Below are 20467 nucleotides of genomic sequence, written 5' to 3'. Positions count from 1 at the left end.
CCATTCAACTCTTCATTAATTTCACAGATATTTCTGGACCCCTAGTGTCTGACAGGCTTGTCCACAGAGAAGTGAAATCCAGATTTCACTGGATTTGGAAACTGGAGGGATGCACAGTATCTGGAAACATAGAGGAAGCACATCTGCAGGAGGTAATTCTTATGCTGAGTCCTGAAGGACGAGTAGGAGTTTTCCAGAGAGGAAGAGGGAGAGGACAGTCCAGGAAAAGGGAGCAGCAGGTGTGAAGAGACCTGCGTGGAGGTGAGTGTCACTTGAGGAGAGGGTGTATGAGACAAGGCAGGGATGGAGGTGAGTTTGAAAGGGCTTGATTGTCATACTAAGAAATTCGAGAGCCATTGCTGAGTTACTGAAGCAAGGGGGTGACAAATTCAGATTTGTGTTTTACGAAGCTCAAACTTATGTGGTGGAGGTGCCAAGCACACAGAAATGAGTTAGGAGTCTACTGCAACCGTCCAGGCCTGAAATGTCAGGGTCTGAGGCAAGACAGTAGCTGTGAGAATGGAGAGGAAGGAGCACATTCAATGGGTGTCCAAACAGTGGTTTCAACAAGACTTGATGCACTGGATGGACATGAGGAGTGAAGGACAGGGCAGTGTCAACGGGGTGGATGGTAAAGAGCATCACTGTACCTATTTATTCCCTTGAATTTCAGTATTAGAGACTACTTGAATTGGTGAAGACGTTGGAGACGAGTTAGTTCAATCTCTTCCCAAACACTGCTTCCTCCCTACGACATTCCTAATCTGTGGGCTTTTGTCTTAGGCTTGATTTCTTCCAGTGACAAGGAACTCATTCCTGCTTCTTTAGATAATTCAATCTGATCTATCACAGAAAGTTTTTTTTTTATGTGACTTACAACCTTCTAGTAGGAATTTGTGCCTCTCTAACACACAGCAAATATCCCAGAGCATGACAAAGAATAGGGCAGCCTTACCTCATTGAATTCGGGATTCAAAGTTTTCTTTTTAATTTGAGTCTTGTGTTTGGCCTTCTTTCCCATGTCCGGTTTCAGCCAGCTGGGAGGAGACACAACATGCTATTATGGATGACGTTTAATTAATAAGAACAGCCTCTTGGCCCCAAAGGCCCCTTCTTTATCAGGATGAATTGATGAATAAATCGGACAGGGATCAACATTGATAATGACCAGTGTGCATTAGAGCATCTGCTTGGTACCAGGCACTTGACTGAGCACCTTAGGCGTATTTAATCCCCACATGACCCTAGGCGGTAGAATCACAACCACTCAGTTTACAGACACAGAAACTGAGATCCAGAGAGGCAGAAGTGTGCCCTAGCTCACATAGCTGGGATTGAATCCAGATGTTGCATCTAGAGTCTGTGTTCTTAGCATGCTCACTTTCTCCCCATAAGTCAAATTGACGGTCATGGCTGGTGGTGCCTGGCATTTTACCATCTATCCCACCTTAGGCTGTCCCCAATCCCTAGAGAGACGCTGGGTGTATGCACAGAAAGGGGAAGATGCAAATCTGATTATTGTCACTCCACTGCTCAGAACTATGTACTGGGTTCCTTTTAAACTCAGAGGAGAGTTCAAAATCCTTCACGTGGCCTTAAGACCGTGTGTGTTGGGTTTCTGTTCCATCCCAGCCTAACCTTATGCCATCCTCTTCACCCCACTCCTTACTTCTCCTTTCCACCCAAGGGCCTTTGAGCAAACTGTTTCTTCTGCCTACAGGGCTCTTTTGCAGTGAGGCCCAATGTCTGGCACATAGTAGGTACTCAATCAATATTTTCTGAGTGAGGCTGGGCATGGTGGCTCGTGCCTGTAATCTCTGCACTTTAGGAGGCCAAAGCGGGAGGACCACTTGAGCCCAGGAGTTCCAGACCAGCCTGGGCAAAATAGTGAGAGCCCGTCTCTATAAAAAATAACAAAAATTATCTGGGCACAGTGGTCTATGCCTGCAGTCCCAGGTACGCAGGTGGCTGAGGTGGAAGGATCTCTTGAGCCCCAGAGTTTGAGGCTGCAGTGAGCTATGATCACACCACTGCACTACAGCCTGGGTGACAGAGTGAGACCCTGTCTCTTAAAAAAAAGAGAGAGAGAACAAAACACAAACAAAACCAAACAAAATATTTCCTGGGTGAGTAAACACAATGGGCTAAACACTCCTAAGGGCTGGGACATTTGGATTCTGATTCAGGTTGTCACCAGTGGAGAAACTTTAAACGTGAGCGTAACTTTACTGTGCCTCCGTTTCTTGACCTGTAAAGAGGGCGAACGTTTCATTCTCATCTACAGAAGTGGTTTTGAGGATAATTTTCAAGAAGAGACAAAAATGAGGAATTAAAGCTTACCAAAGAGCTAAGCAAAAATAATGGGAAGTTCTGGCTTTTAAAAAATCTTTATTTGATCAGAAACTGCTTAGTGGTCTCCCATTTTTTCTCCCATAACTGCACCCAGCAGGTCAGCTGCTTCACTGGTGACCACGGCAATTCTACTTCTGGAAGGATCGTGTGGATGGGGGAGGGTGTTTTAGAGAGAATTATTTAAGGAAACCAATCTGCACATGGCTGACCTCTAATGGAGTGCTGGACAGCACCCCTTGAGCTCATTTCCTCTCTTAGGTCGTATGAGGAAATAAAATCAAATTACTCTTAGAAACCAAACTTGTCCCTGACGTGTGTGTTCTTTGTTAACTAAATCTTCATTCTAAGGAAATCTGAAAGACAGCCCACATGAATCTGTTCTTTGGCCATGAACTAAAGGGAAGCTTTGCCTCTGTTATCAGAGGCAGTGGAGGTGGGGGGAGTGTCTCCCAACTGGAGGGGATATTAGTAAATACTCTTTGCCATGAGTAAGGACAGTGATGGTGGTTATTTATAACCATAATGGCAGGTGTTTATTAGCATTTACTGTATACCAGACCCCTTGAAAATGTACCTCTCAGCCTGCATTCTCCAATTGCAGGGGGTAAAGTTGACGAACAAGCTACTGGGCTCTGTATTCATGATGTTCTTGCTGAAGCCACGCTTCCCACAAGTGTTCTTAGCCAATAACTGACCCTAGCAGGGACACTAATAGGCAGCCCCATTTCTGGGAAATGCAGGACTCCTCTGATGGGTGACTGTGCTCAAGGATTCTCCATCACCTTGGATGAAACAGTGCAGCTTCCTTGGAGCTAAGCCTAAGATTGTTTCTACCCAAACTTCCTTCCTTCTCTGCTCCACAGGGATCATACCTGTAGCAAGGTCTGTGGTCTCTATGGGTCCCCTCTGGATTCCTCCTTATCTCCTCTACAGGCATTTCCCCAACAAATCTCTCGCACACCTCATCTTCTCTTGGTGTTTCCTTCTTGGAGGACCTGAACTAATACACAGTATTACTCTGTCCATTTTGCAGATGAGCACACTGAGGCCTAGAGATGTTAAGCTATGAGCCCCAGGTCACACAGCTAGAGCATACTGGAGACTCCATGCTCCATGGAGATCCACATCCACAGAAACATACATGTTGCTGCCCCAAAGCCAGCAGAATTCTACTGAGGTGCTAAACATTTCTGTACCAGGCTCCATTCTGGTTGCTTTCTTTGTGCTATCTCATTTGAGCCCTAAGCCCACTCTTGGAGATAAGTGGAACTCTTGTCTCCATTTTACCAATGAAGAAACTGAATGAGAAGCTAAATAACTTGCTTAGAGTCCACAGCCAGCAGCTGACAGAGATGAGAATAGGGCCTGATATCTGACACAGCGGTGGCTATGAGATTGCACCTGGCAGACCTCCAGCTACAGGAAGCGTAACTGACCAAGGCCCTGGATGCAGTGCTTGGAAGTCCATGACATATTTGTGCCAAGGCCATGCTGCCAGCCAATGACTGGGCCTGGCAGGGATGCTAAGGTTGGCCCACTCCTATGAGATACAGGACATGTCTGATGGCCAGTTTTGGCTTGAGGACTCCCTGGTGGCCTTACTGAACTTGTATCTGGAATGCTTCCCTCCAACTTCCCTACCTATTCCCCTCACTCAGGTCAGACTTGCATTGTAGTCTAACATCTCTCCCTTTCTCCCCTGACTCCCCCCAGACTTCCTGGAATGGGCATTTCCCCTGATAAACACTTTGTCTGCTTAATCCTATTTTGGCATCTTCTTCTCAGAGGATCTGGACTACCACAGATAACAGAGTCTCTTTTATTCTCCATGATGAGATTACTGGAACAGACCCCAGATTGAAGGCATGTTTTTTTTCTGAGCATTTCCAGAATGAATCTGGAAAATGCCAGATGGCCTCTTTGGTGGTGGAGGTCTGAGCGGTCCGAGGGGTGTGCGGCCAACTCCTGGGAGCTACAAATGGGGCTACTATAACTAATCAGCTTAGTTGTAGAGCCATCAGCAGGCCCTCAAGAGGACAGAGCCACAAAGCTTTGCCTGTGGGCAAGTGACACACCAGTTTGACTGCCTGGGACTCCAGACCCACATTCTTGCCAGTTGTAGGCATTTGTTTCACTGTGTTCTTGCGCAAGTTCCTTGCCCTCTCTGGGTCTCAGTGTACAACGATCTTGGTGAAACTCTCTGGTTCTCCTTTTCCAAGGCTCCAGGACTCCTTCGGGTCCCACCTGTAGCCCCAAGGCATTGACTTACAGCTTGACGAATGGATCTGAGTAGCCATTAGCATCCATGGCAGCCAGGTGCACGCAGCGTATGATGCCCACAATGAGGCCTCCCTGCTGTGTGCTGTACATGAGGGAGACCAGGATCTTGCCACGCTCCTCGACGTCACCAATACGCTCCACCTGCTGCATTGGGGGAAAAGGCAGTGTGGGCCTTGGAGGGGAGAGGGCCAGGCAATTTGAAAGGTGAGCATTAGAGAAGAACCTATGAAGGGCAGGCGGAGCTTGGCCAGCTCTAGGGAGCCAGCGCCAGGGACAGCAAACGGCCTAGCCTCCAAGGAGGAGCCAAAGGTGAAAGTTGAGGACCGGTCTCAGGCACATGGGGACCAATGGCTTCCCTTTGACTTAGACATAAACAGACTCTGACTGTGAGCACAGATTAAACTTGCTCCGGGTCACTGATTGGCTTTGGCTCTAACCCAGGACTGAGCCTTGACCCTGGCCCCAGACAGATTATTGCCTCTGATCTCAGACTCCCTTAACACAACCAGTCTTCTTAAAGGGCAGTCCTTGGGGTCATATGAGGGACCCAGGCAGACAGCATGAAGGCTTAGTTCAGTTTCTGCCACGCACACAGCTCAAAGAACGCATCCACCCCAAGAAAGGAGTGTGCCATTGCCCTAGTCAGTAGAACTGTCAACAGAGCTTCTGACAACAAGGCCAAAAAACTGGTGGGCATCCTGGGTATGAGAGAAACGGGCTGCCCCCTCCTCAGAGGCTTAGGTGTGGAGAGGACATCACTTGTCTCATGCTCAAACAACTTGGGCAAAGGGTCGCTCTCAAGGCAAATCAACAGTGGGGTGGTTGCAAGAGAATGGGTGAGGAAGGGGCCAGGGAGGGAGAGAAGGGGAAGATGCTAGCCTAGCCCAGCACAGACCCCTACTGTGGCTTCAATTCCTGCTCAGTGCTCACCTCCTCCTCATAAAGAGCCATGCCTCGGGCTGACCCAGTGGTCCCAGCACGTTTCATCTTAAAAGAAGAAAACAAATAAAAGATAACATTGTCTATGGAGCTCATCTTCCTGCATAAGAAGGACCAGAAACCCCTCGCACTTCTGTTACCATCCAGAGCCATGAAAGTGGGTTCTTAAGCTACTGTGGCCCTCCCGCATTCTCCCTTTTAGCTAAAATTTATAAAACTTAGCCATATGGCAAGCTATGTGAATGTATAACAACCTATGATATAGGTTCTGTTACAATTCCAATTTTACAAATGAGGATGCTGAAGGTCCGAGTAGTTAAGCCCCTTACCCAAGGTCACACAGCCAATAAGTGTCAGAGCATTCCACACAAACAGACAAGATTTCATTTTTCTCTGGCTGAAGTGGCTCAGGGGTCTTGGGGTCTGACCCACCAGGTGTTTTTCCTTTCATGGCCCCTGGGGCCCTTTTGCTGAACTCTAGGCTCTGGGAAACAGAGTTAGAAAACCATTGGTTAAATTCAACCTCCCCACTTTGGAGAGGAGGAAACCTGAGGTTCAGACGGGAAGGGCCCTCAGTGGGACATAATGGGGGAGGTTGATGGTGCAAGGGTTAAGGTTTAACGGCAAAGAGCAAAAGAAGATGATCAGTAGTGTTCTGCAGCTGCTGCAGCCCTCTGGGTGTCCTGCACCTCCATGTCTCTGGGGCTGGCTGCATTCACCATAGCAAGATGGGAAGACCCAAAGGCTGATGACCCAGGCAAGGGCCTGGCCATTGTCCTGGCCAACTGGACTCATGGAGTTGGAGAAGGAAGAGAAGCCTGAAGACCCAGCTGTCACCAGGCAAAAGCCCAGAAGAAATGCCTCGCTCCTAGGGATGTCTTTAAGGATTTATTTTGAGCCTGGAATTCAGTGGAAATCCTTCCTTGCAATTTTCCTTGTTTGGTCTTATTCCTTTGCCTGAGCTATAAAACTATGGCATGGCATGCAGACATTCCATCCTCAGGCTGGCCGTCTAGTGGGAAGATGCTGCAGGATTTCCCCTCCTGCACCCCATAGCTTCCCTGTGGAGAGCAGGCAGGCTGCCCAGACAGACCAGGGGTGCTGGTGTTGTAGGAGAGCTGGGCTCTGGCCAGTGCCCAGAGACCTTGGAGACTTGCTACCCTCAAGGCAGCCTGAATTATCTCTAAAAATATAGATTGTTGAGTCCTACCCTACCCCACTAAAACAGAATCTCCAGGGGAGATCCCCACAAATCTTAGTTTGTAAAGCTCTGGTTTTAGAATCTCCAAGTTAATTCTGAGGTGCAACCCCATTGCAGAACCTCATTTTGATCCTTGCTATTTTCTCAAAGAGCAAGAATCACATCTGACAACAACAATGACAGTTCTAATACTTCATATGTTATTATCACATTCAATCCTTAAAAGATCCTATGAGATTAGTACTACAGTATCCCATTTTACAGATGAGACATCTGAGGCCCAGAGAAATTAAATAATTTGCCTCAGGTTATACCCTAAGTGGCAGAGCCAGGATTCACACCTGAGAGTCTGGCTGCAGAGCCCATACTCTTAAACTCTAGGCTATGCTGCCTCCTGTTTATCTACATGGTGCTTTCTGACTTCATGACTGACAGGTGGGTAAGGCAGCAATATTTCCTACACTAACAACTGTTAATTTATGAGTGCTTACTATGCATTAAGTTCTATTTTGATTATGTTATTTTTTAAAACACAACCCTTCCAAGAGGCAGGTGCTGTTATAACACCCACGTTACAGACAAGAACACTGAGGCTTGGAGTGGTCCAGCCCCTTGGCCAAGGCCATGGAGCAGCAAGTGGCAGAGCTGGCTCTGAATCCAGGAAGCCCACACTGCCCCTGCCATGCTGTCCATCCAGTCTGGCCAAGAAGAACTCATGTTTGAAGTGATGCTGACACAGGGTTTGTGAAAGGCAGAGAGAGATTGCAGCCTGAGGTTGTGAGCTGGAATCTTGACTCTCCTCTGCAGACCTGCTGCAGTGCCTCTGCTACCCAATACCCCGTGGATCTATTTCCCCCAATTCAGACCCAGAGGAAGGCAGCTCCCCCAATCTCCTCTCCTCCTATCAGATCCTCAGGGTAAAGTCACTCACAGGAATCACTCGCTCCAGGCAGATGTTGAAATTCTTCCTCTGGTTGGGCTTCAGTTTCTTGAGGGAGAATCTGGTCTCACCAATAAATTCATTGTGGCCGAATTTGTCCTCATCACAGACGGAGATCCTGCCACCAACACAAGGGGGTAGAGAGAGAAACAGGAACAAATATTGAGACATTGCTGTGTGCCAAGAGTTGCAGCTGATGCTGGTAAGGAATGTGTAATGTACGTGGAAATAATATGATTTCCTATTTATTTATCACTGGGCCAAATACCTTTAATTTCTTCTTTATTGCAGTATAACTGACATGCAGTAAAGTGCATAAATTTAGCTTACAGCTTGATGAACACTTGATTTGTATATACCCATGTAATTCCCACCTAGGTCAAGATATAAAACATTCCAAAGACTGAAAGACCCTCAGGATCCTTTCTAGTCACTGCCTGTCTCAAAGATGGCCACTCTCTTGCCTCTGGCCACATGAAGTCATTTGTCTGGTTTTTGACCTTCATATAAACGGAATCATATAATATAGACTCTTTTATGTTGGCTTCTCTTGCTCAAGATTATGTCTGTGAGATGCATCCATGCACAGTATAACTTATCCTTTTTATTGCTGCATAGTATTCCACTGTGTAAATATACCATAATAATTCTGCTGTTGATACAGGTTGTTTCTAGTTTTGAGTTATTATGAATAATGATGCTATGGAATATTTATGTTCATGTCTTTTGGTATATACCTGTACATATTTCTATTGAGTATTTTCCTAGGAGTAGGGTTGCTGGCCATGGACTAGGCATAAGTTTAGCTTCAGTAGAAACTTCAAAACAGTTTTCCAAGGCGGTTCCACCAATTATGTCCCTATCAGCAGTTTATAAAGGTTCTGGTCACTCTTTATTCTCTTTGACTTCAATTATGTCAGTCTCTAATTTTAGCCTTTCTGGATGGGTCATAGTATGTCACTAGTTTTAATTTACATTTCCCTGATGACTAAAAAAGTTGAGCCCCTTCTCATATACTTTATGGCCATTTGAGCATCCTCTTTTGCAAAGTCAGGCTAGGAACTTTTCTCATTTAATTTTTCCTCTTTCAAAACAACTGCATTTACTGTTTGGAGAAGATACTGGGGCCCAGAAATATTAAATAATTTTTCCCTAATAAGAGGTAGAACCAGGGTTTGAATCCAGGTCTCCCTGAATCCTATAGTAATATATTGTCTTTTGTTATCTACCTTACACAGCATTGAGTAATAGTGGCACAAAAAAGGCAGGTCATAAGAAATGTCCCTTAGGACAAGAGTCTCCAACCCTCAGGCCATGGACCAGTACCAGTCTGTGGCCTGTTAGGAACCTGGCTGCACAGGAGGAGGTGAGCAGCAGGTGAGCAAGCATTACTGCTTCAGCTCCGCCTCCTGTCAGATCAGTGGCACCATTAGATTCTTATAGAAGCATAAACCCTATTGTGAACTGCACATGTGAGGGATCTAGTTTGCACGCTCCTTATGAGAATCTAATGCCTGATGATCCAAGGTGGAACAGTTTCATCCTGTAACCATCCCTCTCCCTACCCCAGTCCATGGAAAAACTGTCTTCCACAAAACTGTTCCCTGGTGCCAGAAAGATTGGAAACTGCTGCCATAGGAGACCAAAAGGACCAGTCATGGCATGATAATTTATCCTGACATATACTAAGAGAGGAAAGGACTTATTGTCCTCCAAGGCATGGGAGGCATTCTTGGGGGACAGGAAGGGACTGTAAAAGTACCACACTCCTTGGCCACCAACATTAGTTGAACAAATGTTCAAAGTCCTGGAGGGCCTAAACACCCTTGTAGCTGAGTCCTGCACTGTCTAACACTGGAGAAAAAACTGTCTCTACTGAGCTGGTTGGGGTGTAAACAATATCATCCTTCTTCAGGGCAATGCATCTCCAAAGACATAAGAGAATAATCACTGTTTTTGACTCTGTAGCACCACTTATAGGAATTTACCTCAAATATATCACAAGGCAAGTACAAAAATATTTAACTACAATGGGTCCAAAAAATAGTTAGAAGGAATAAATGAGATCTAATATTTGATAGCACAACAGGGTGACTATAGTCAATAATAATTTAATTGTACATTTAAAAATGGTGAAAAGAGTATAATTTGATTGTTTATAACACAGGGATAAATGCTTGAGGTGATTAAAAAAACATTTATTTTAACTCATTTAAAAAACTCATGATGCGGTTATTACACACTGTATGCCTGTATCAAATTATCCTATATACCTCATGAATATTAATATATACGCTTACTATGTACCTACACAAAATTAGAAATATATTTAACTACAAAGATGTTTGTCACAATATTGTTTATAACTATGAAAAATGCAGAAATAACAAATACTGTACAATGGAGGAACTGCTTAAGAAAATTATGAAATAACCACAAAATGTAACAGTGTACATTAGAGAAAGTGTTGTACTTAGTCATCAGGGAAATTTGAAACCACAACGCAACACCAGTGCACACCTACCAGAATGGCCAAAATGAAAAAGTGTTGATGAGGCTGTGAAGCAACTGGAACTCCCATGCATGGCTGATGGGAGTGCACACTGGCACAGCCACTATGGAAAACTGGCAGTTTCTATTAAAGCTGGACATACCCATATCTTATGGCTCAATCATTACACTTCCAGGTATATGTGCAACAGAAATGAGTGCACCGGTGCACCTACAAACGGCTACTAGAATGTTCCTAGCAGCACTATTTGTAATAGCCCCAAACTAGAAACCACCCAAATACATCAACAATAAACTGGATAAATAAAACTGCGTTATATTCCTGCAATAAAATACTAAATAGCAACAAGAATGATCTACAACTACACACAAGTTAGATGAATACACACGTAGAATGTTAAATGAAAGAATATAGATACAAAAGAGCCACACAATACAACTTCGTTTATATAAAGAACAAAAACAGACAAAATTATCTTGTCCTGTAAGATGTTAGGATATTGAATACCCCAGGGGAGTATTCAATAGGAAGGGGCCACAGTGGGGGTCTTCTGCAGTCTAGGAATGTTCCATTCCTTAAGCCCAGTATGTTCACTATTGTGAAAATTCATCAATCTGTGCACTTATTATATGTGCATTTTGCTAAATGAATGTTATGCCGCAATAAAAATATTTACTTAGAATAATGTTGCAGCCAATTTGGAAATCAGTTTGCATGTCTTGTAAAATTGTTTTGGAAAACATCACATATCCCATGACCCAGTAATAATTCTCTTTGGTTTCTGTCCTAAGGAAACACTCATATGTACACAAGGAAGAATAAAGTTGCTCATTGCAACTTTGTTTGTAATAGAGAAAAGCTGAAAACAATTTAAATGTCCACTCATAGGGAATTGGCTAAATAAACTGATAAACATTTACATAAAATTTAAAACATGCCAAACAATACTGTGCATTGTTTATAGATACATAATTATGAAGTAAAAGACATACTTGAGAATGATACCCAAAGAATTCAGGATGGTGTTTAGCTCTTGGGAGAGAAGGAACAGGACAGGACAGGGTGGGAGATAGAATATACAAAAGGAGCTTCAACTTGCATCGGCGGTGCTTTATTTCTTAAAAAAGAGCTGACGCAAACAGCAAAATAGCAAGATTTTTAACAGATCAAGTATTGGGTGGGTTCATGGATGTTTGTTTTAGTATATTCTACACTTTTCTATTCATTTGTAATATTTAAGAATAAGAACATTTAAAAAATCTGTGATAAATCCATTCTGTGGAATATCCTCAGGCAGTTAAAAATTAGGTAGATTTAAATGTCTTTTCATGGCTGTAACACCGAGATATATTGTTAAGAAAAAAAGGCAAGTTCCATATATAAATATATATATCCATTACTTCTAATGGCAAAAACTGCAATTACTTTCACACCAGCCTAATAATTCAATGTTGTAGAAGAATACGAAACGGCATCAATGTATTCTTAAGTGATACAGATGTATTAATGGGATGATCTATTGTAATAAACATTTTTATAAGCACTCAGTTTTATTAGGAAAAAACTTTTACATACACACCCACACACGCACCATCCCCCAACACACACCCCTTGAACGAACAGATACCAAGATGTTAACAGTAAACAGTTTCAACTTATCTGTATTTTCCAAAATTTCGACCAAAAATATATATCATTTTTTGGTAAAAGTAAACAAGCAAGAAAAAAAATAAACTATGTAGAGATCTTTTTAGAGTGAAGCCCTGGGGGCCTCACCCCAAGTCTCAGTTCTACCCGCCCCGAGTCTCCCCTTTGCTTCCCTCTCTGCCCTCTGCCTGCCAGGTACCTGAGGGTCTTCCTTTGCATGTCCTCATCGGTGATGCCGTGATACACAAGGGTCTCATTCCAGATGGGGTTCCGGGTATTCCGCAGAGTTTTTGTACGAAGCTTGTTGGACTAGAGCCCCAGAGAGATGGACAGAGACACCTACCTCAGTGGGGAGCCAGTCCTGGAACCCCATCGTTTGGGCTGATGTGGGGTGGTGGGTGGCTTTCCCCATAGGAGTGTCCAGGGGCTTAGTTATTCCCAAATGCATGTTCTCAGGGAGTGGGGGATGTCCTCTAGGATCATGGCCACAGAAAAATGGATCAATGCTTGACACTGGGTCCCCTCTCCCTCCATGCACTGAGCTTCCTCCTTGCACTTTCCCTTAAGAAAGCAGAGACATCTTCCTTTGAGAAGAAATCATTTATAGGTCAGGGAGACAGAAATGAGAGTCACCCATTCCCATTTAGGCAGGGGATGTTGGGACGGTTCTCTCTGTTCCCCCAAATAGTACCCTTCATGCCTAAAATTCCTTAGAGGGGCCAACATTTTTCATTTTACTCTAAGACGGAGAAGGCTAGAAATGCAACTATGCCCAGAAGTGGTGGCCTGGTGACAAATCTCATTCATGCTAACATGCAAATGATTCACATCAGATTCTTCAGCAAAGCTGCTTTGGCTATTAGGAGTGGGTAAAGGAGGGCATCTAGAAGAGAAGCAAACATCACTGGGGAGTGAGGAGGAGCGGGGGCCAAACACTTCATCATTTGGCATTGTCCAGGTGAGGAACTGTCTTTCCTTGATCCAAAGAAAAGAGTGAGACAAAGTACATGCGTGTGTGTTGGGGGTGGGGGGCGGCGTGCAGGTGCATACATGTGTCCTCTTTTGTCTCATGGAGCATTTGGTACTTGCAGGGGTATTTAACAGGCATTTTCTGAAGATCATTTGACAGATGTACTGCCACCTTTGCCTTTAGGACGTCCATGTCAAATTAATACAAAGCACAAAACAAAAACCAGACAGGCACACTTCCATTTCCAGCCATATACTCTGGGTAGGCCAATCCCCAGAGAGGAGAATTAACCCCAGAGCAAAGCAATGCTCAGCTGGTGAGCTGGAGGGGAGAGAAGGGTGGGAGGGCCAGGGCTTCAGAGAATATTCTCCAAAGTGCTTAGTCCTAAAATTTGGAGAGAGCCACTCATTTCTATTGAGAGATGAGGAGTGTGTGGTTGGGGCATAAAATGTGTGGGGGAGGTGAGACAGAGTCAGCAGTGGGAGAGCCGCTGAAGGTGTTCGAGCAGATGAAGGGCATCATCAGGGCATCTGCTTCTCTTCTGGCATTGGCAGCTGCCCAGATCCCAGGTTTCTGAGTTGGAGAAATGGGCAGAGCCCCTGCTCAAGGGAGAATGACCCCTGGAACATACCTTTACTTGCTCTGCAATGGCTTTGCTACTCACAGGATGAGGTGGGATTGGGCATTTGGGGCAGATAAGGCTATTTTAGGCTCTGAGCTGAGAACCCTGGGTATCTGCCAGGGCCCATGCACCCGGTTTGCAGAGAAGCCCAGGCCATATGGTACCTTGCTGGCTCCTGGCAGGAGGTGCAGCTTAACGTAGGGATCAGCCAAGCCATTTGAATCCATGGGCTTCAGGCCCTGCAAGAGAAGGAGGCAATGGTGTGAGGGCCTCAGGAGGGCCCAGTGCTCAGCTGTCATCGGCAATGGGCATAGCCCCTGGCATCTGTCCTGCCTGTTGGTCCACCCTGTGTGCTTCCTCCTCCAAAGACAGAGAAGGGAAATGCAGTATCATGGAAAGAGTACTGGGACGGGAGACAGGGTTTTAAACCTGGCCATGTCACTTCCTGGCTATGTGACCTTAGGCAAGTTTCTTAACCTATCTGAGCCTCAGTTTCCCCACCTGTCAAATGGGGATGAGAACAGTACCCGCTTCATGGGGTGGTGAGATTTAAATGCAATTCCACCTGTAAAGTGTTGGCATATGGTACACACTGGATCAAGGCTGGATTGTTATTTCTAGGATAGGAGGACATGTCCCAGAAGAGTAAAGGCAAGGTCGGGGGAAGGAGGATACTCTTGCATTCTGGCCCTGACCCCTGCATTCTCTTCTAAGACTTCACTGTCTCCATCCATCAGGGCTGGGATGAGGCGCAGATGAGATACTATAGAGGAAGGAAGTTTGGGGTAGGTAGGAATTAAGTTGATTTGTTAAAATGAGCAATCCCTAAATTCCTGGGGCTTAGACATACTCTGTCCATCCCCTACATTCAGACCAGGCAGATGTCCCACCTCTGGGCTCCCATCATCCCTCTGCACAGCACTTATACCATACACAACTGGCCATGAACAACATGGGTGTGAACTGTGTGGGTCCACTTATATGAGGATTTTCTTCCACCTCTGCCACCCCTGAGACAGCAAGACCAACCCCTCCTCTTCCTCATCCTCCTCAGCCTACTCAACATGAAGACCATGAGGATGAAGACCTTCATGATGATCCACTTCCACTTAATGAATAGTAAATATATATTCTCTTCCTTATGATTTTCTCAACAAATGTTGAATTTTCTTTCAGCTAGCTTACTTTATTGTAAGAATACAGTACATAATACCTAAAGTATACAAAAAAATGTGTTCATTGATTGTTTATGTTGTCAGGAAGGCTTCCAGGCAACAGTAGGCTAGTAGTAGTTTTTAGGGAATCAAAAGTTATACCATAGATTTTCAGCTGCTCAGGGGGTTAACTTAACTCCCACATTGTTCAAGGGTCAAGTGTATTGTGTCCAGTGATCTCCTTGGATCTTGTTTCCCCACTTGTTCAATGGGGCTGGCAGCAACTCCTGCTTCATGGGGCTCTTAGAGGATTAAATGAGATCTTGCCTATAAAGATCAGCTCCATCCCTTACCAGCTGTGTGACCTCAGACTTTAACTTTCTAAGCCTGTTTCCCCATCTGTACAATGGGGCTAATAAGAATCCCTACCTCAGAAGTTTCTATAAAAAGGAAACAAAACAATGTATGCACTTACTTCACTGTGTTATTGGTGGGGGTGGAGGGGCTGTGTTAAGTGCATCTAAGTGCTTGCCATAGTGATAATAAACAGGTGTCCAATAAATGCTGATACATACTTGGTGCCCAATAAGTGATGATATATTATAGGTGCTCAATAAATGCTGATAAATGATAGGTGTCCAATAAATGCTGATACATAATTGGTGCTCAATAAATGATGATATATTATAGGTGTCCAATAAATGCTGATACATAATAGGTGTCCAATAAATGCTGACACATAATTGGTGCTCAATAAAAAAGTGACCTTGGGCAAAGGAATGTGTTGGTCTAGGAGTTATGTTAAGCATTTCATACCTCATTTATCATTCAAATTGAGACATTTTAAGAGTGAAAAAGGAAGCACTTAATTATTATAGCGAGGCAACAGGCACAGAAGGGGACTGTCCTGGGAACACTGGAACATGTGCCCACAACTATCCTTATGGGAGAGACACTACTATTATCCCCAATTTACAAATAGGCACACTGAGACACAGAGGGGTTAAGTCACTTCCCCCAAGTCACACAGCTAGGAATGGTCAGGGCTGGTATCTGAACCCAAGAAGCCTGGTTCCTGAGCCCCTGCTTGTTTTTCTGTGTGGACCAGGCTTGGGGCTTTGCAGGGTAGGGGTTTAATCCTAGTCAATTACTTTCTGGGGTTTGCACTGGCTTCACCCAGCTTTTTCCCCTGGGGTCTGGAATCAAGTCAGCTCACTCCCCCAGAGCCTGCAGCGAGGCTGTCCTGCCCCTTTGGAAGCCCATATTAGTGGCCCTGTGTCTCGGCTGCTGCTCCAGTGTGACAGCCGCTTCAGCAGAAGGGGCCTCAGGCAGACACAGGGATGGGACCATTCCATGGCCATGTCAGCTGTCGAGCCAGGCTGTCATTTCCTCCCAGGCAGAACCTCCACCATCCCCTCCAGAGACACTGCTGGCCCAGGCAGATAGAGGCCGACTCTGCTCTTGAAGCCCAGCTGCATGTACTCCCAGGAGGTGGTTGCAGATAAGTGAAACCCCTCTGGGACCATCCCTGGAGGAGGAAGGCCTCCCAGAGAGGAGTTTGCCTAATTACTGTGACTCTTCTCATTACCGTCACTATCATCGATAGACAAGCAACAACAGGAGACAGGCCTGGTCACCCATCCCCATCTGGGTCTCCCAGCCATGCCAGAGCATCCTGAGAGGTCCCCTGCTTGGTCCCCATCACCCACCTTGGCCTTAATGATGGTGCACTGCAGGGAGCTGTTGTCCTGGTCATAGAGAAGGCTGAATTCCAGGGCACCCAGGGTGGCTGAAGGGGGCAGAGACAGGAGCCAAGATAACGAATATTCAGTCACTCAGCAAACATTTCCTGAACACTTACTATGTGCCCAGGCTGGGCTATGAATTGAGACTACAGAAGAGAGGAAAACTCGGTTTTTGCTGTGAGTACCTCATCTTGGTAGACCCTGCACTACCTTGGAGCACTCAGGACATCTGTGATCAGTTCATCATCTGTGCACTTGCCTAGGTAATGCCTTTCTGTCCTGATAGATTGAGAACCCCATGAGGGCAATAGCTGGGATTATCTTGTTGACTGCTGTGTCCCCAGTGTGCACAACACAGGGCACATAATCGTAGGTGCTCACTTATTTGCTGGAGGAATAAATGAGTCTCAGCATTTGCTGTTCCCTCTACCTGGAATGCTCTCCCTCTAGATCCTTACATGGCTGGCACCTTCTCGTTATCCATATCTCAGCTTAAATGTCACCTCCTCAGAGAAGCCCTCCTTGATCACTCTAAAGTAGCTACCATCAGAGTCACTCAATGTATTTTATTTCCTTTATGGTGCTCTGTCTCCACTCAAAATGAATTCATTGGTATGTTAACTGCCTCTCTTCACTGGAGTGTTAGCTCCAGGAGAATAGCTGGCATGTCTGTCTTTTTTTTTTCTTTCCATGATATCCCCAGCATCTAGAACAGTTTGAGGCACTTAGTACGTGCTCAATAAACCCTTGTCAAATATAGAGATGAGTGAGTGTGTGAAGAGTACAGAGTATGGAGACAGGTTTGTAATAAACTGCTGGGATAAGTTAATAACAGGGACAGACATGAGGCTGGGAGGACTTGTCTATGCTTGGTGGGTTGGGGACATTTAAGGCTGTTGGAAGGAGTAGTAGCCAGTGTTCTAGGGAAGGACCAGGATGAGGGAAGGCAGAGGGTGCATAGACAGGGCATTTTCAGGGCAGAACCAGCCTGTGGCTGACAAGGTGGGTGGACTCCTCTCCTTTCTCCTGAGACCGCAGACCCATGATCCATGGGAGAGCACAGGGCACGAAGGGGAACAACTGATCTTCCATGCAGGCCTGGCCTCTGATCTGCTACAGCTGTGTGATTGACCACCAGCCCCTCCTTGCACTAACTGGACGAGCTTGGACAAGTCCCTCAATCTCTCAGAGCCTCATCTCTCAATCTGTAAAATGAGAGTCATAAAAGCAACTATGCCCAGGTTCGTAGGGAAGATTAAACAGGCAAATGCACAGAATACACTCAGAACAGTGCCCAGCACAAAATGAGTGCCCAACACGTGTGGACTTTTATTACCTCTGATGTCCATACGCATAACAACAATTCCTCGTGGGTGTTTAGCACTATGTAATAATGATTTCCATTTTATGAAGCACCTTCCCAGAAGGTATCTCAGTTTATCTGCCCCTTAGCCTGTGGGGGAGATGGTGCTGTGCTTTTCATTTTACAATGAGGAGAGATGACATGGCAGATCAAGGCCGTGTTGCCAGTCACAGCGTTTGATCTGTTCCTTCTGTGTGGATCCAGTTTTTCCACTTGATCAGAAACAACTAGTAATGTCCCCACCCACCAACACATATTGGATGCAGACACTCGACAAGTCTGCCTCCCTCTAGCTCACAAAGGCTGCCCCAGGCACACCAGGGTTAGCGGGGGAGGGGGGGAAATGTCACTGGTGTATGTGTGTGTGTGTGTGTGTGTGTGTGTGTGTATATGTGTGTGTGTATCCCTGGGACTTGGGGCCTGGATGGGATAGGTACATTGTAGGCATTTAATAAGGATGCAAGAGAAAATGCCCAGTAAATTTTAACTCATGATTAATAAATTACTTTCAGAAGATATACATTAAAGAGTTTTAAAAACTTAAAATTCACACCTAGGAGCAAAATTGCTGAGTCATATAATAATTCTATGTTTAACGCCTTGAGGAACTAGTAGACTGAACATCAAGAATATAGTCAACGCCACCGAATTGTAATCTTTAAAATGATTTACATGGTACCATTGATGTTATTTGTATTTTACCACAATAAAAAATAGATATAGCACTTACTCTTTAGGAAGCTGATATTTTGTGAATTTAGAAACACAAATCTGTACTTCTATCACTTGGTTAATATGTTTATTAGGTCTGGTATATTAGGGGTCTGGGGATAGACAGGGCTGTCCCTGAGCCATTCCTGTTTTCCTGGGCTTGGCTCCTGAAGTGATTTTTCCAAGATACCTCTCCCTTAGGCACCACCTACTTGCTTCATCCGAATCGTAGCTGTTGGCTTCCTCTTCCTCCTCCTCTGGGGGTGGTGGCTGGCGGGCTGCGGCAGGCTGGGGGGCAGCTGCAGATGCTTGGGAATAGGGTCCGGAGGGGTGGCTCATTCGGTCCTCTCTGGCTCCAACTGCTGGGTAGCCCCCGACTCCCCCTGTTCTCTCTTCTCGGGTTGGGGCAGTGGTCCCGGGGTCGCTCGGAGCTACCTCTGCAGGGAGATAAGGACAGGAAACATGCAGCTGCGTCCCCGTTTCATAACAGCAGCACCTAGGGACATTTTCAAAAGATGCGGATTCCCGGCTACACCCAGAATCAGTGGATATGCAGTGGGAACTTGGGATCTGTGTTTGACAATAAGCCCCTCAAGCTGATTCAGACGTAAGCAAAACAGACCTTGTGGGGGTACAAATCAGTGGTGTGGACTCTGGAGCCCAGACAGCCTGGGTTTGAATCTTGGCAGTGTGACCTACGGCAAATTACTTAATGTCTCTGAGCCTCAGTTTCTTTATCTATAAAATGGAAATTATAATATCTGAAGCTCCTCAAATAATAGTTTTTTTTAATGAACAAATATAGGTGCAGGACTTAAAACAATGCCTGATGCCTGAGAAAGCAAAAAGTGTCTTGTAGCTATGACTGATACATATGATGGTGATACATATTGATCATATATATTAATAGCAACCACTGTTGCTCAGTGTGGGCTTAGTATATTCCAGGCAACCCATCAAGGTTTTCTATGTATTCGTTTGTTTAATCCTCCCAACAATTCTGTGAGGTAGGTCCTAGTATTATTCCCATTTTATAAATAAGGAAACTGAGGCTCAGGGAAGCTAAGTAACTTGCCCAAAGTCACACAGCCAGGAAGTGAAGGGGCAGGGATTTGAACCCAGGTAGTCTATGCTCTAAAGTATATGTGTTGGCATTTCTATCTAGCTAATCTTAGTACAGACTATCTAAAGTTTTAGACTCGGGGGGCTGTTTAGATCTCATCAGACAGGTCTCAGGGTGCAGGCTGAGTCAAGTTCTGGCAGCTGCCTGCTCTCTCTCAGGGAGGTAGGGGAGAGGTGGCCACTTGGGCAGGCTCGGGAGGAAGCAGATACTTGCCTGGCTTCTGATCTGGAAAGCGTCCTGCTGGCCCAGGACCCAGTCTGCTACCTCCTGGGGTCCCTGAGCAGGGAGAAGAGACAAACAGAGATGCAGCAGAGAGGGTGGCATCATTTGGGGGTTCACCTTTTCCTTCTCATTTCACAGGTGTGGACACAGGCCCAAAGGCAGAAAGGTACCTGAGGCTGCAGGAACAGTCCCACTGGGAGGGGAGCTTTTGGATTTAGAAAGGCTTGGATCCAAGCCCCAGTGCTGTGGGAACTTCCTGAGCCTTGACTTGCTCCTCTGTGAAATGGGGATATTGGTCCTTGAGGTGGGAAACCCTGGCGAATGAGGTGCCGTCACTTTCTGCACTGGGTGGGTAAGATGCTCCCTGCCTCCTCCTGCCACTCTCCGCCCAGCTTCTTGGCCCAAGGAATTACTGGTTCTAAGGGTCTTCGAAGAGCTTAGGATTTAGTTGTGGCTGCAGCTTTGCAGAAAGCCCAACATGCTCTGCAAGCAGGGATGGGAGGTATGAGGGTCACAGCTGAGTGACAGCCTGGGCAGGTGCTAGCAGGCGAGTGGCAGGTACCTGGCTGCCCAGGCTGAGGTGGCGCTGGGCTCTGCACCGAGCCTGGGGCAGGTCTGGAGGCCTGGACTGAGTTGGCCCGTCTCAAACCTGCAGAGGAAAGAAAAGAAAACAGCCATTATGTGTC

The 20467-nt window shown here is 45.7% G+C and overlaps 1 protein-coding gene across 3 annotated transcripts in view; it reads right to left on the bottom strand.

Moving 5' to 3' along the window:
• RPH3A (rabphilin 3A) overlaps window positions 1-20467 on the bottom strand; it is a 344016-nt gene that overhangs the window by 5939 nt on the left and 317610 nt on the right. For all 3 annotated transcript variants that reach the window (XM_054526605.1, XM_024256359.3, NM_001135477.1), the window contains 10 exon segments: window positions 20344-20430; window positions 19773-19835; window positions 18649-18873; window positions 16327-16406; window positions 13628-13702; window positions 12071-12180; window positions 7704-7830; window positions 5563-5619; window positions 4622-4776; window positions 956-1037 (listed from right to left, as the gene is read on the bottom strand). In XM_054526605.1, the coding sequence (XP_054382580.1) occupies window positions 956-1037; window positions 4622-4776; window positions 5563-5619; window positions 7704-7830; window positions 12071-12180; window positions 13628-13702; window positions 16327-16406; window positions 18649-18873; window positions 19773-19835; window positions 20344-20430 (1061 nt within the window).

This window comes from Pongo abelii, chromosome 10 (assembly GCF_028885655.2).
Source record: "Pongo abelii isolate AG06213 chromosome 10, NHGRI_mPonAbe1-v2.0_pri, whole genome shotgun sequence".
In the NCBI taxonomy this organism is placed as follows: domain Eukaryota; kingdom Metazoa; phylum Chordata; class Mammalia; order Primates; family Hominidae; genus Pongo; species Pongo abelii.
This window is presented reverse-complemented; position numbering and strand designations above follow the sequence as displayed.